Source organism: Takifugu rubripes, chromosome 22, assembly GCF_901000725.2.
Source record: "Takifugu rubripes chromosome 22, fTakRub1.2, whole genome shotgun sequence".
NCBI classification, from domain to species: Eukaryota; Metazoa; Chordata; class Actinopteri; order Tetraodontiformes; family Tetraodontidae; genus Takifugu; species Takifugu rubripes.
The window spans coordinates 15,919,896-15,933,524 of NC_042306.1; the positions used below are offsets into that span (position 1 = coordinate 15,919,896).

The 13,629-nt window shown below is 49.5% G+C and overlaps 1 protein-coding gene across 3 annotated transcripts; it reads right to left on the bottom strand.

Annotated features, from left to right (window-relative positions):
- Nucleotides 1–358: 358 nt before the first annotated feature.
- On the bottom strand, nucleotides 359–13,209 carry dhx9 (DEAH (Asp-Glu-Ala-His) box helicase 9). Of its 3 annotated transcripts, XM_029830431.1 has the most exons (29): nucleotides 12,960–13,209; nucleotides 12,842–12,884; nucleotides 12,496–12,637; nucleotides 12,286–12,426; nucleotides 12,081–12,189; nucleotides 11,581–11,747; nucleotides 11,365–11,513; nucleotides 9,790–9,836; nucleotides 9,482–9,618; nucleotides 9,308–9,397; nucleotides 8,351–8,512; nucleotides 8,148–8,225; nucleotides 7,884–8,075; nucleotides 7,651–7,792; nucleotides 7,274–7,356; nucleotides 6,968–7,124; nucleotides 6,789–6,883; nucleotides 6,499–6,712; nucleotides 6,188–6,282; nucleotides 6,002–6,075; nucleotides 5,578–5,891; nucleotides 3,564–3,675; nucleotides 3,288–3,449; nucleotides 3,092–3,219; nucleotides 2,786–3,015; nucleotides 1,590–1,705; nucleotides 1,231–1,431; nucleotides 683–1,065; nucleotides 359–624 (listed from the first exon to the last, which is right to left on the bottom strand). In XM_029830431.1, exons 3-28 carry the CDS (start codon nucleotides 12,604–12,606, stop codon nucleotides 759–761), a joined length of 3,813 nt encoding a protein of 1,270 aa, XP_029686291.1. In that variant the 5' UTR covers nucleotides 12,607–12,637; nucleotides 12,842–12,884; nucleotides 12,960–13,209; the 3' UTR covers nucleotides 359–624; nucleotides 683–758. The 3 variants fall into 3 exon arrangements, with proteins under 3 accessions (XP_029686291.1, XP_029686292.1, XP_029686290.1); XM_029830432.1 differs by having other exon boundaries at nucleotides 359–595; nucleotides 12,842–13,209; XM_029830430.1 differs by having other exon boundaries at nucleotides 12,842–13,209.
- Between the last annotated feature and the right edge of the window lie 420 nt (nucleotides 13,210–13,629).

The following is a 13,629-nucleotide window of genomic DNA, read 5'->3' on the forward strand; positions in this document are numbered from 1 at the left end:
AAGACGAGTGCCAGATGAACCATACCAAGTAGATGACGTCACTTTAAAAAATAATAACGAACATCATTGACTCAGGAGCCAGACTGAAGAGGTGAGTCTTGGCCCCTTTCTTCGAGGCACCAGGCCTTCCCGAGGCTCCGGGCAGCTTGTTCCACACGTGGGACGTCAGGACACAAGAGGGTTGATCATATTAAAGTAGGTCAGACCAATAGGAACACACAAGGAAGTGTGGAAAAATGGCAAATAATGGATCAGAAAAGTGAAAAGGACCCCGATTTATTGGCCGATTGTGTAAACAGTTGTGTATTTGTACTCTGTTGTGTCCTGAATGTACCGAGAGGAGGACAAAGACTCGGAGTGAAGCAACACCAACAAATTTATTGATTTCACATTTGTTAAATACAGATGGATTAGCCATCATGCTAATCTATACAGTGGCTTTGGGTTTAGACGGGAAATGTTGACGTCAGCCATCGTTTCATTTAGTACATCAATTATTTTAGCAGCACTTCAAAATTCTGACAGTTGTGGCAGAAACTCCAGAACAGGAAGAACCAGCAGATCACCTGACCAGCTGCCAGTGATGGCCGATCACCTGACCAGCTGCCAGTGATGGCCGATCACCTGACCAGCTGCCAGTGATGGCCGATCACCTGACCAGCTGCCAGTGATGGCCGATCACCTGAGGGCAGCCTCCCAATTATCATCAGACCTTTCAATACCCCCCTCTGTACCCCCCAGCACCTCTGTCTGCAGCTTCACCATAGCCCCCCCCCACCTCTGTAGCCCCCATTTCCTCTGTAGCCCCCCCCACCTCTGTAGCCACCACCTCCTCCGTAGCCCCCCCCACCTCCGTAGCCACCACCACCTCCGTAGCCCCCCCCACCTCTGTAGCCACCACCTCCTCTGTAGCCCCCCCCACCTCTGTAGGCCCCCCCACCTCCGTAGCCACCACCTCCTCTGTACCCCCCACTGCCTGTGCATCCCTTATATGCCCCGCCCCTCCCTCTGTGGCCTTCTCCTTCGTAGCGCCTCATCTTTGGGGGTCGAGGACCGTCGCCCATCCTGTGCAGAAGAGGACAGTCAACCAAGCACCTTCACAAACATCTGCCAGCCAACTGATCAGCTGATTAGAGGAGAGTTCCTTGGTTACTCTTCAAGCCTTGAGGACAAAAATCCCACGTTTACGCCCGATTTCACCTCGTGGCCAATAAGATTTGTTAGAGTTACCTTGAGTTGTTGGTCACCAGGTTAATTCCAGCTGTGGTTGGTTTGGAAATGTGCCTGATGAGGTTCAGCAGTCTCTGTTTCTTCTGGTCCATCTGTCGGATGTATTCGGGATCTTTGGCCACTTCCACCACCAAGGCCTCCAGTCCGGCCCGTAGAGCTGCAATCCCACCTGCCACCTCATGAGGGATTCTCAGCTTGATCCTAAACATGTCAGGACAGGTGAAGGTCAGCTGCTCACACCAATATTCCAAGTCAACACTAAACCATCAATCCAGCTCGTCTTCAAGAGCTGTTGGAGTTAAGAAAGGTTTTGACATCATGAAACAGCGACTATGGTCTGCCTGCTCCAGGCTGCTCACCAGTCATCGAGCTCAACCACGTCTCCATTCGAGTTGATCTTCTTACAAGCAAACAGCAGCAGCTGCAAGGGGCTGACCAGAGTCATCCCTTTGGCCGAGATCGCCCGAGTCCGGATCTGGCCACACACAGCACAGTTAACCCTGACCCAGTTAACCCTAACCCAGTTAACCCTAACCCAGTTAATCCTGACCCAGTTAATCCTAACCCAGTTAACCCTGACCCAGTTAACCCTGACCCTGACCCAGTTAACCCTGACCCAGTTAACCCTAACCCAGTTAACCCTAATCCTGACCCAGTTAACTCTGACCCTAACCCAGTTAACCCTAACCCTGACCCAGTTAACCCTGACCCAGTTAACCCTAATCCTGACCCAGTTAACCCTGACCCTAACCCAGTTAACCCTAACCCTGACCCAGTTAACCCTGACCCTAACCCAGTTAACCCTAACCCAGTTAATCCTGACCCAGTTAATCCTAACCCAGTTAACCCTGACCCAGTTAACCCTGACCCTAACCCAGTTAACCCTGACCCAGTTAACCCTAATCCTGACCCAGTTAACCCTGACCCTAACCCAGTTAACCCTAACCCTGACCCAGTTAACCCTGACCCAGTTAACCCTGACCCTAACCCAGTTAACCCTGACCCAGTTAACCCTAATCCTGACCCTAACCCAGTTAACCCTAACCCAGTTAACCCTAACTCTGCCCAGTTAACCCTAACCCAGTTAACCCTAACCTAACCCAGTTAACCCTAACCCTAACCCAGTTAACCCTAATCCTGACCCAGTTAACCCTGACCCTAACCCAGTTAACCCTAACCCTGACCCAGTTAACCCTGACCCAGTTAACCCTAATCCTGACCCTAACCCAGTTAACCCTAACTCTGCCCAGTTAACCCTAACCCAATTAACCCTAACCTAACCCAGTTAACCCTAACCTAACCCAGTTAACCCTAACCCTGACCCTAACCCAGTTAACCCTAACCCAGTTAACCCTAACCCTGACCCAGTTAACCCTAACCCAGTTAACCCTGACCCAGTTAACCCTAACCCAGTTAACCCTGACCCATCATCAGCTCTTAGCAGGGCTCCAATTTATGCATTTTGAAACTTAGGGTTAGGGAATATTAACAAATGAGTTCAATCTCACAAAACCAGTCTAAGTCGTGATCTGGGGCAGGCGTAGCTTCCTTGTACCTTCTCGCTGAAGACGAAAAAGGGCGACGGGTATGTCATGTCATGGCTACTGAACGGACAGTTGACGGAGGATTTATGGATGAGGGCGGCTCGTCCCTCCGTCGTCAGAATCCTCCTCTTTTCTTTGTGAAAACACACATTGGGATATGAGCCAAAGGTCAGCAGAGACACCACCACGTCCAGGTTGTTGTCTGCTCCCACCGTGGTGAACATCTGAGGCATCAGACAATCTGATGGGTGGAGAGACACTTGCAATTACATCTGCAAACACATCACACACATCAGGCATATGCTGCTGCCAGCTACCTTCAGGAAATCCAGAGTTGACCAAGATCTCCTTCAACTGGACTTTGGCCTCCCAGGTCATCCTCAGAGTAGACACGTTGAGACGTTTGTGTTCACAGAACGCAATTTCTGCCTCCTCCCCAATGAGCCTAAACACAAACACACAAACTGTGAGATGACAACACATCAATGACACCACGGAAGGTTGACCTCTGACCTAACGTCATCCCAGGCCTGGAAGGCAGACAGGAGAGCAACGTGGTCCGAGAACCGACTGCCGGCAAAGTTTCTGTGGACAAAACCAAGCCGCTTCCCCTCGTTGATGAACGGCTCTGGAAAACAAGACGCAGCCGAGACGGTGCACATGGCGTCTCCGACACTAGAGGGCAACAGCACAAAAACACAAGAAGATTAAGATTAAGATTAAGATTAAGACATGTGACACAATCCACAACTGCTGTGGCGGTCTGAGAGAACAGCAGGTGACACTAACTGGAAAATACAGCCCAGGATCATCATCTTCCCCAAACGAGGCTCAATGGGCAGGCGCGCCAGAATCCGCCCCAGAGGCGTCAGCTCCTCGTTACTGTCCAGAGCGTCCAGCTCTAACAACAACATGCACAACGGTAGAGGATTGAAAAGGACTCAAGGCACAAAACAAAGTATTAAGTTAAAAAATGGAAAAACTGACAATCCAAACACATTCAAATGGAAAAAAGGAGGCCTTGAACAGACAAATACAAGAATATAATTAGAAATGTTATTTAAAATGAGGCTGTACCTGAGAAGACTCAAGAACACAAAAACGAGAGAAAGTGTCAAACATTGAAAAGTAAAATTATGCTCCGACTTCAGATCTGTGAGCTTCTAAAAAGGCCCCTGGAAGCTACTAGTCTTTGATTCCAGACTAAGCCAGGTTGCTTTTTAGCACTGTAGCGAGATTAACCAGTAGCCACACTTAATAGTCAACCCTTCTTCACTAATCAAGTTATTAGCAGGAGACCTAACCCTATCCTAACCCTAACCTCTAACCCTAACCCTATCCTAACCCTACCCATAGCCCTCCTAACCTAACCCTATCCTAACCCTACCCATAGCCCTCCTAACCTAACCCTATCCTAACCCTACCCATAACCCTCCTAACCTAACCTAACCCTATCCTAACCCTACCCATAACCCTCCTAGCCTAACCCTACCCCTAACCTAACCCTACCCCTAACCTAACCCTATCGTAACCCTATCCTAACCTAACCCTAACCTAACCCAACCCTATCCTAACCCTACCCTAACCCTATCCTAACCTAACCTAACCCAACCCTATCCTAACCCTATCCTAACCTAACCCTACCCTATCCTAACCTAACCCTATCCTAACCTAACCCTATCCTAACCATACCATAACCCTACCATGACCCTGCCCTAACCCTACCCTAACCTAACCCTATCCTAACCCTATCCTATCCTACCCTAACCCTATCCTAACCTAACCCTACCCTAACCCTATCCTAACCTAACCCTATCCTAACCCTGACCCTATCCTATCCTAACCTAATCCTATCCCTAACCCTATCCTAACCTAATCCTATCCCTAACCCTACCCTAACCTTACCCTAACCCTATCCTAACCTAACCCTATCCTAACCCTGACCCTATCCTATCCTAACCTAATCCTATCCCTAACCCTATCCTAACCTAATCCTATCCCTAACCCTACCCTAACCTAACCCTATCCTAACCCATCCTAACCCTGACCCTATCCTAACCTAATCCTATCCCTATCCCTAACCCTATCCTAACCTAACCCTTTCCTAACCTAACCCTATCCTAATCCTATCCCTAACCCTATCCTAACCTAACCCTTTCCTAACCTAACCCTATCCTAACCTAACCCTGCCTTAACCCTATCCTAACCCTATCCTAACCCTAACCATCTTTCCAACAGGGTGTTGGGAGATCCCTCAAAGGTTCTGCTCCATATTGATCCCAGCATTGATCCCAGCCAGGATGGATCCCTGCTGTCATGTTGTTTCCATCAGATTTGACTTCTTTTGCTTTTCTTTGTTATATTAGATTTGACACAATAATTATTAATTTTTTTTATATAGCAGAATTTGCACAATATTTTAACTTCTGATCATTTCAAAATAAAATGGGTCAATCTAACCAGTTCGGACTAAAGCAGCCTTTTCACTGACGGTTTCCTTCCACCTGACTAATTCCATTTTGAAGTAGCGCTACGCTAACCTGACTGTTGTTCTCTGCTACTCTACCCACCTCCGTCGGAGGATCTGAGAGCAGCGGTGAGAGTGACACCCTGACCTTTGACCTGAAGGGAGGGGGAGACTGGAAATCATGAAGGAGGAGCGGTCACATTTGGATAGTGTGGATCTTGACCCAGTAAGAAGATTGTCTGGGTTACTGTTGTTTAAATTAAGCAAGTTTCTATTTCAGTTAAATAGGAGGAATCACGAAGTGAATATCAAACCCCTGAGTGGGCGTGGCTTCACCTTTCAGAGTGTATTCAGCCTCAATGACAGCGTCCAATGGTGGCGGTTCAATGGCCTTGGACAGGAAGTGGCCAATGGCTCCAAGTCTGAGCAGTTTGATGCTGAGGGCCACCTCGTGCAGGGGCGTCCTGAAGATCTCTGGAGTCATGTGACTCTCAAGCCGCTCAAATCGAGCACGGCTGCAGAGGTGAAAGCAGAAGCCAGGCCGGACTCTGCCAGCGCGGCCTTTCCTCTGTTCCAGGTTGGTCTTTGAGGCCCAGACGGTAGCGTAGTTAGTCATGTTGTTGTGGGAGGTGAAGAGCTTCACCTTCTGTCTGTCAAACAACACCTCTGTTAGCTCGCGCTCCCCCCAGATTCAGACAGCTAACACTGGAACATTTGGTTACACCATCCAGCAAAGAGATCAAAGTCCTCTCACACTTACTTGCACGAGTCAATCACATAGACGACGTCATTGATGGTGATGCTCGTTTCTGCAATGTTGGTGGACAGAATCACCTGAAAGAAATGTTGTAGTTGAAAACAGCCAATAAGAACATGAGCCCGAGCCAATGCTTGAGCGAGGACAACCAATCACAGGCGAGAGGGACAGACAAGCGTAAAGGTCGACCTTTGTGATGTTGTCAGGAACAGATTCAAACACTCTTCTCTGCTCCTCACGTGGGATCTGAGAATGCAGAGGAAGAATCCGGTAGCGATTACTTCCTGGAAAAAAGATTTAAAAGAACAAGAGTAGAAAGGAGGAAAACTGTCAGCTGAAAGAGAATATTTCAAAACTCCTCCTGTACTTTTGTATTAGCATCCAGATTTGAAGGAGCCCCAGCAACAGAAGAGCTGAACATGCCTAACACGTCTAAGTGGAGAGCCAACATGGCCTACAAGCATTGGTGACTGGAGACCGGCTGTTGCCTAAAGATTTACCAAAGTGTGGGTTGGTCTCCAGATGTCTCTGCATAGAGTAGATGAGGTTCCAACCAGGGAGGAAGATCAGAACAGCTCCCGCCACCTGCAGGCTCTCTATGTATTTGAGAAGAGCCTCGACAAGCTCAAATGATGTCTCCTTCTCATTAATCAGAGCCATGGATCGTTTGGTGGCTGCGCTGTATTCCGTCCCACACATTAAATTACAGTTTGCCTGAAGAAAACACAAAAAACCATCAGACGGGGATCCTGACTTGAGAGCCAGTCCAGAAGAGGTCAACTTGGTGTACATCATCATCTCCCTCCTCGTCTTTATCTCTTTTCTTGCGGTCCATCGGTGGTGGGACAAAGCTGGTCATCTGGATGCAGTCTTCCAGGAAATACTCTGTCAAAACAGAAGCAAAAATGAAGCGTCTGCGAGAGAGAACTCGCCATCTTACCGTAGCACCCGATGATGTCACGGCGCTACCTTGAACGGGGAACGTGCGTCCAAACACCTCAATGATGGGACAGTTGAAGAAATACTCTCTGAACATGGTGGTGTCGATGGTGGCCGACATGAGAATGACACGGACCTCTGGGTAGGCCTGGATCACATCTCTTAGGACCACGATCAGAAAGTCAGTCTGAAAATGCAAAAACATTCAATCTCCAATAAGAAGTTATTCAAAGTGTAATCACACGATGTCAGCAGCTGATGACACCACTGGTGCACTTGATCAGTGGAGTGTACCTGCCACATCCACTCACACGTTGGCAGCAGACGGAAACTTACATTGATGTCTCTCTCGTGGATCTCGTCCACAATAACGTGACTGATGCCTCTGATTCCTGCTTCTAATTTGCGCAGTAAAACTCCTGAAAGAAAAACGGACTTGAATAAATGGCTAAAAACCCATTCCTTAACGCAACCTCTCCTTTCTGTGAATGCTGCAGATTAGCAATTAACTGAGGGGAAAAGATACCCAACTCAATGAGTGTTCAATTAAATGCTGTTGGACAGCAGAAAAAAGGTCTGAAAGATAAGAGAAAATATTCATCTTTATTATCCACAAACCCTGGATTTGTGCCCTCAGCCTGTTCCAGGTTCCAGGAATTCACTCGTGTCTGCTAGTTGTTGGCATAACTGCTCATTCCAGCTCATCCACTTACCCACGGTGCAGAAGAGGATGCTGGCATGGGGCCGAGGAAGGACCGACTCAAAACGTACACTATAGCCACAGCTTTTGCCAAGATCTTCTCCTCTCTCATAAGCGACTCGCTCAGCCACCGATACAGCGCTGATCCTTCTGGGCTGCAGCAAAAACAGTTGGAATCCTCAAAAACCCCTTTCAAACTAAACTGTAGGTCACTGGTGCAATGCCTGGGGGGGGGGGGGGCAGTACCTGGGTGACAACAATGTTGCAGTCAGACGCTCGACCACCTTTGATGAAAGAGTCCAGGATAAACTGAGGAACCTGGGTGGTTTTTCCACAGCCTGTTGCTCCTCTGATGAGCACCACAGGGTGACTGTTGATGGTGGACAATATCACCTCTTCAAACTGTTTGACGGGCAGCTGGTCACGTTCCACCAGCATCTACAAAAAAAGGCAGGTTTGATGGCACCCAGTGTGGAACAACCAGCAAGGCAGGTGTGAAAGGTCAATGACCTTCTGCAAGTTGTCATCATGGTCCAGCTGGCACATCAGCTCATCATGCAGGTCCTTGCTGAGTTGCTCTGGGGTGCACTGCAGGAGAACAATTTCATGATGTCACCACGATCTGGCGACCACTGAACTATCAACAGACAAACATGTAAACTGGCTGAACTCCAGAGGAAAAACCTCCAGAGCCAGAGAACATTCCGACTCACAAAGGCCATTGGTCCCTCATCGATATTACAGCTCGTCCAGGGGTTCCAGTTGACCTGAGGGGGTGACCAGGGCACCACTCCTGCACCGCTCTGGCGCTGTGAAGGCTCAAATGTCTCCATCTTCCCCTGAACCAGAGACACCGTGGTGCTGGGATCCGCAGGCTGAAACCACGAGAAGGGTTAGGGTTAGGGGGTCAGGGTTAGGGGTCAGGGTTAGGGGGTCAGGGTTAGGGGGTCAGGGTTAGGGGTCAGGGTTAGGGGGTCAGGGTTAGGGGGTCAGGGTTAGGGGTTAGGGTTAGGGTTAGGGGTCAGGGTTAGGGGGTCAGGGTCAGGGTTAGGGGTCATGGTTAGGGGGTCAGGGTTAGGGGTCAGGGTTAGGGGGTCAGGGGGTCAGGGTTAGGGGGTCAGGGTTAGGGGGTCAGGGTGTCAGGGTTAGGGTTAGGGGTCAGGGGGTCAGGGGTCAGGGTTAGGGGGTCAGGGTCAGGGGGTCAGGGTTAGGGTTAGGGGTCAGGGTTAGGGGGTCAGGGTTAGGGGGTCAGGGTTAGGGGTCAGGGTCAGGGGGTCAGGGTTAGGGGGTCAGGGTTAGGGGGTCAGGGTCAGGGTTAGGGGTCAGGGTTAGGGGGTCAGGGTCAGGGTTAGGGGGTCAGGGTTAGGGGTCAGGGTTAGGGGTCAGGGTTAGGGGGTCAGGGTTAGGGGGTCAGGGTCAGGGGGTCAGGGTTAGGGGTCAGGGTTAGGGGGTCAGGGTTAGGGGTCAGGGTTAGGGGGTTAGGGGTCAGGGTCAGGGTTAGGGGGTCAGGGTCAGGGTTAGGGGTCATGGTTAGGGGGTCAGGGTTAGGGGTCAGGGTTAGGGTTAGGGGTCATGGTCAGGGTTAGGGGTTAGGGTTAGCCCTAACCCCTAACCCTGACCATCAGCATTAGAACCACTGTAAGCATCGGTCTTGGGTGCCAACTACTTACAGGAAGTGGGACAGCGACTCCCAGTTCTTGGACCACAGAGCCAAGCTGCTGTTGCAGGTCTGGAGAGATGTCAACTTTGAACACCTCCAACTGGAACCAGGACCAACAGAAGAGCAACAGTGAGGCAGGTGATCATCTGAATCACCAAATGAAGCTACAGAGCTCCTCACGAACCAGCTCTCCTTCTTTCTTCTTGGTGACTCCCGAGTAGGCCTCGATCACACCCAGGTGATACAGCTGCCGCACCAGAGACAGGGCACAAGACTGAGCTGCCAACTTCTTGTTGGAGCCATGCTCCCGACCCATGATCCCTACAGATCCAAGACAGTTTAATAGGACGTTTCCAGACTAAGGAGGAAGAGAGTCTGACCCTAACCCAGGGGCGGAGCCTTCAATCACCACAGGTATTCAGTGGGTGGCTCAGCGTGCCATAAGAACGTGCACGTGTCAGCGTTAGTCCAAAAGCAGCAGGAGACACCTACTTCTGCCCAGCTGTCTGACGCACAACTGCATCTCAGCGATGAAGCTCCTGCAGACACGGACGACACACCCTCAGTTGCTTTGCTTTTGACAGGAAAGGGACGCGTGACGGGATGCCTCACCTGGGACACTCAGGAAGTCACCTGTATGATTTTCTGCAGGACTTAAAACACATCAGCTGACAGATGGAGCTGCTCTGTCAACAGAAGCACCAGAAATCACAAGCGAGTCTCTTTGAGCTTCAGTGCACCATGGGAGGGCTTTAGCGTCCCAAAACCCGAACCCATGTTTCCTTCACAGACGTTGTGAGTTCTGGTGTAGGTCCTGAAGCTGGTCTCCCTGGTCTAACCCTGAGCCTGGTCTAACCCTGAGCCTGGTCTAACCCTGACCCTGGTCTAACCCTGACCCTGGTCTAACCCTGAGCCTGGTCTAACCCTGACCCTGGTCTAACCCTGAGCCTGGTCTAACCCTGAGCCTGGTCTAACCCTGACCCTGGTCTAACCCTGAGCCTGGTCTAACCCTGAGCCTGGTCTAACCCTGGTCTAACCCTGAGCCTGGTCTAACCCTGAGCCTGGTCTAACCCTGACCCTGGTCTAACCCTGAGCCTGGTCTAACCCTGAGCCTGGTCTAACCCTGGTCTAACCCTGAGCCTGGTCTAACCCTGAGCCTGGTCTAACTCTGACCCTGGTCTAACCCTGACCCTGGTCTAACCCTGACCCTGGTCTAACCCTGAGCCTGGTCTAACCCTGACCCTGGTCTAACCCTGAGCCTGGTCTAACCCTGACCCTAACCCTGGTCTAACCCTGAGCCTGGTCTAACCCTGAGCCTGGTCTAACCCTAACCCTGGTCTAACCCTGAGCCTGGTCTAACCCTGAGCCTGGTCTAACCCTAACCCTGACCCTGGTCTAACCCTGACCCTGGTCTAACCCTAACCCTGGATTAACCCTGAGCCTGGTCTAACCCTGACCCTGGTCTAACCCTAACCCTGGTCTAACCCTAACCCTAACCCTGGTCTAACCCTAACCCTGACCCTGGTCTAACCCTGACCCTGGTCTAACCCTAACCCTGGTCTAACCCTGACCCTGGTCTAACCCTGACCCTGGTCTAACCCTAACCCTGGTCTAACCCTGACCCTGGTCTAACCCTAACCCTAACCCTGGTCTAACCCTAACCCTAACCCTGGTCTAACCCTAACCCTGACCCTGGTCTAACCCTGACCCTGGTCTAACCCTAACCCTGGTCTAACCCTGACCCTGGTCTAACCCTGACCCTGGTCTAACCCTAACCCTAACCCTGGTCTAACCCTAACCCTGACCCTGGTCTAACCCTGACCCTGGTCTAACCCTAACCCTGGTCTAACCCTAACCCTGGTCTAACCCTGAGCCTGGTCTAACCCTAACCCTTACACTGCCTGGATGGAAGGCTGTTTCTCCTACACAACATTGCACGCTTGGTCCCTGTTGTGCGTCTGATACACTCCTCACATCTCTGGGTTCCAACAGTCCAGCAGAAAATCATACAGTGACCTCATCACCAGCGTGTCAACACCAACCATCTGACAAGAGTTCTATTCAGACCTGTTATGGTCCGGGCCCACTTGACTGTATTTATATTCAGACGTGATCTTTTCCTTTTGGAAGAACTGGTTCAGGCGAGCCTTGGCATTCTCCAGAGTCCAGTTACCATGGAGACTGGCATTGAGGTCCACCTCCTCAGACGCCAGAGTCTGCATGACAAGCAGGCTTTAGGAGAGAACTGATTTAAGAATTCATGACTCAATCTGGCTTTCATACAGCCTGGGCCTCCTGCTCATCTCTGGTGGTGTAGTACTCCTTCAGGTTCGCTCCTTTGTCCCACTCAGCACCTGCTGTTCCTCTTCCTTTCCAAAATTCCCACCTTTGTTCCCTGGAGTATCCAAGTCCACCTACTCCAACCAGTGGTCCACTGCAGCCTTCTTCGCCTGAGAACATCAAACAAAATCCATGAGTTCAGTCCCAATATGGAAGTTCACGTCCTGAGCCAGCACACAGGTGGTCTGGTTCTGTGTTCAGGTCTGACCAGGATATTCCTGAGGCAGGACTACTAGGAAAGAGATCGTGGGGGCAGTACTACACTGCAGTTCTACTCCAACAGGCTCTACTAGATGTGCCAGTACCAAGAGGGATTTACTTCTCAGCATTTCTATTTGGACAGAAGCTAAAGTGAGATATGTAGCCTGGTACACTCTACTCTTGGTTGTGGTACTTTAGCTTCATGGTTACTGCCACAGCCACACCTAATTAAGAGAGACTACCCTGCTCTTTTTTGACAACAAGGTGAGGAGGCAGCGGCCCACTGGATGGAAGATCTCCAAAGCCATCTCCTGCTCCTTCATCAGACTGGTTGCTGCAAGGTGCATTCACCTACAATACATGAGCACAATCAAAGTTTGCTTTTTCATCTTCTTTATATATATATCTTCATTATATAGTGAATTCCACCAGTCTTGGAGGACTAACCGGTACAGTGGGAACATCTGTTGCGTTCATTTCGCCTGTTCGAACCAAGAAATTGACAAAGTCTCTGGCAGCATTGGTCTGAGCATCCTTCTTGTTAGTCGAGTTGCCCATGCCAATATAACTGTATCCGCTGACCTGCACCTGTCGGAGGAGAGGCTACCTTAGAGAGGAGATCACTTGCAACCTTGGAGAATATGGGTCAAATCTCACCTCGCACAAGAACTTCTGCCTGTTTTTATTTCCTGCAGCTCGGATATCATAGTTTGGAGTTAGCTTCTTCTTTCCACACCAGGCGTACAAGAAGTTTTTGACGTCTGCCATGTTGTGAAGGGTTAGGCAGCTTCGGACGTGCCTGAACAAAAGGTTCGCAATAAGAAGAGCGCCAGTTTTACGGGTTCAAATTCAGGCTTTCAAAAAACAACAACAAGGTGTTTTCTACTTATTAGTGTGTTGATCGAGCGCCATAACTACAAAATGACATTAGGAGGGGAAGCAGGCTCGCTGGTAAACAGGTCGACCACAGTTAAAGCAATGAAAGGCACATTCAGATACGTACTTTTGTGAAACAAACGTCCCTCTGCCGTTGTTATTTCAGTAATCTAAACGGGAAAGGCTAAATTATTTAATACTACATTTATTTCGCTATCATTTATGTCCGTGTCGGCGTCATTTACTGTTATTTTAAGTGTTGCTGCTGCTTCTTCTTCTGCTGCTGATTTTGCTTCTTCTTCTTCTTCTTCTTCTTCTTTAGCACTTTGCTCCTCCAGGGATATTTAATCCATTAAGTGATTTTTAAAAAAATTCACTAAAGACGCATCGATACTAACGTCCAAGAAAATTTTAGTGTTTTGGCAACAAAAATAAACGACGACGCATTTGTGTAAATGATCAAAAATAAAGATAAAACAACGATGCAGAGTCTTGGTTATTTATCATTACACCGCCAGCTAGTGGCCTGACCTGGAAACTACAGCGTTTTTAAAAAATTGTGCGTGACCGTGTTCGTCTTTAAAAAGTTTCCATCTAAATACTAATTCTCAATTCAAATAAAGTTTTCTAAATTTTCATCTGTAGATTTGGTAGATCGGCGCCAGGCCGCCAGTCAGGTGATTCAGTGTGATTCACACTGGGGGGGGGGGGGTGAAAAGGACAGAACCCATTCACCAGTTGTGGCCATTTGGTTTACATGAACAAATTCCAAAAATTGCCAAAACATTAAAACTGATTGTGTGTGTGTGTGTGTGCGTGTGTGTGCAGGGTGTGTCTGTCTGCCTCAGGATATGTTTTTTAAATTCATCGTTGAGTTGCACCACTCGATGGTGATTTCATATGTGATGACAGTCA

What these genes read in the sequence shown, in the direction of transcription:
- dhx9 (XM_029830431.1), bottom strand. Translation starts at nt 12,606, where the DNA reads ATGGCAGACGTCAAAAACTTCTTGTACGCCTGGTGTGGAAAGAAGAAG. An exon ending in ATGAGGGACCAATGGCCTTT is followed by an intron (nt 8,226 to 8,350) that starts GTGAGTCGGAAT and finishes GTTCTCCTGCAG; the next exon opens with TGCACCCCAGAGCAACTCAG. An exon ending in GTGGTTGAGCTCGATGACTG is followed by an intron (nt 1,432 to 1,589) that starts GTGAGCAGCCTG and finishes TGACATGTTTAG; the next exon opens with GATCAAGCTGAGAATCCCTC.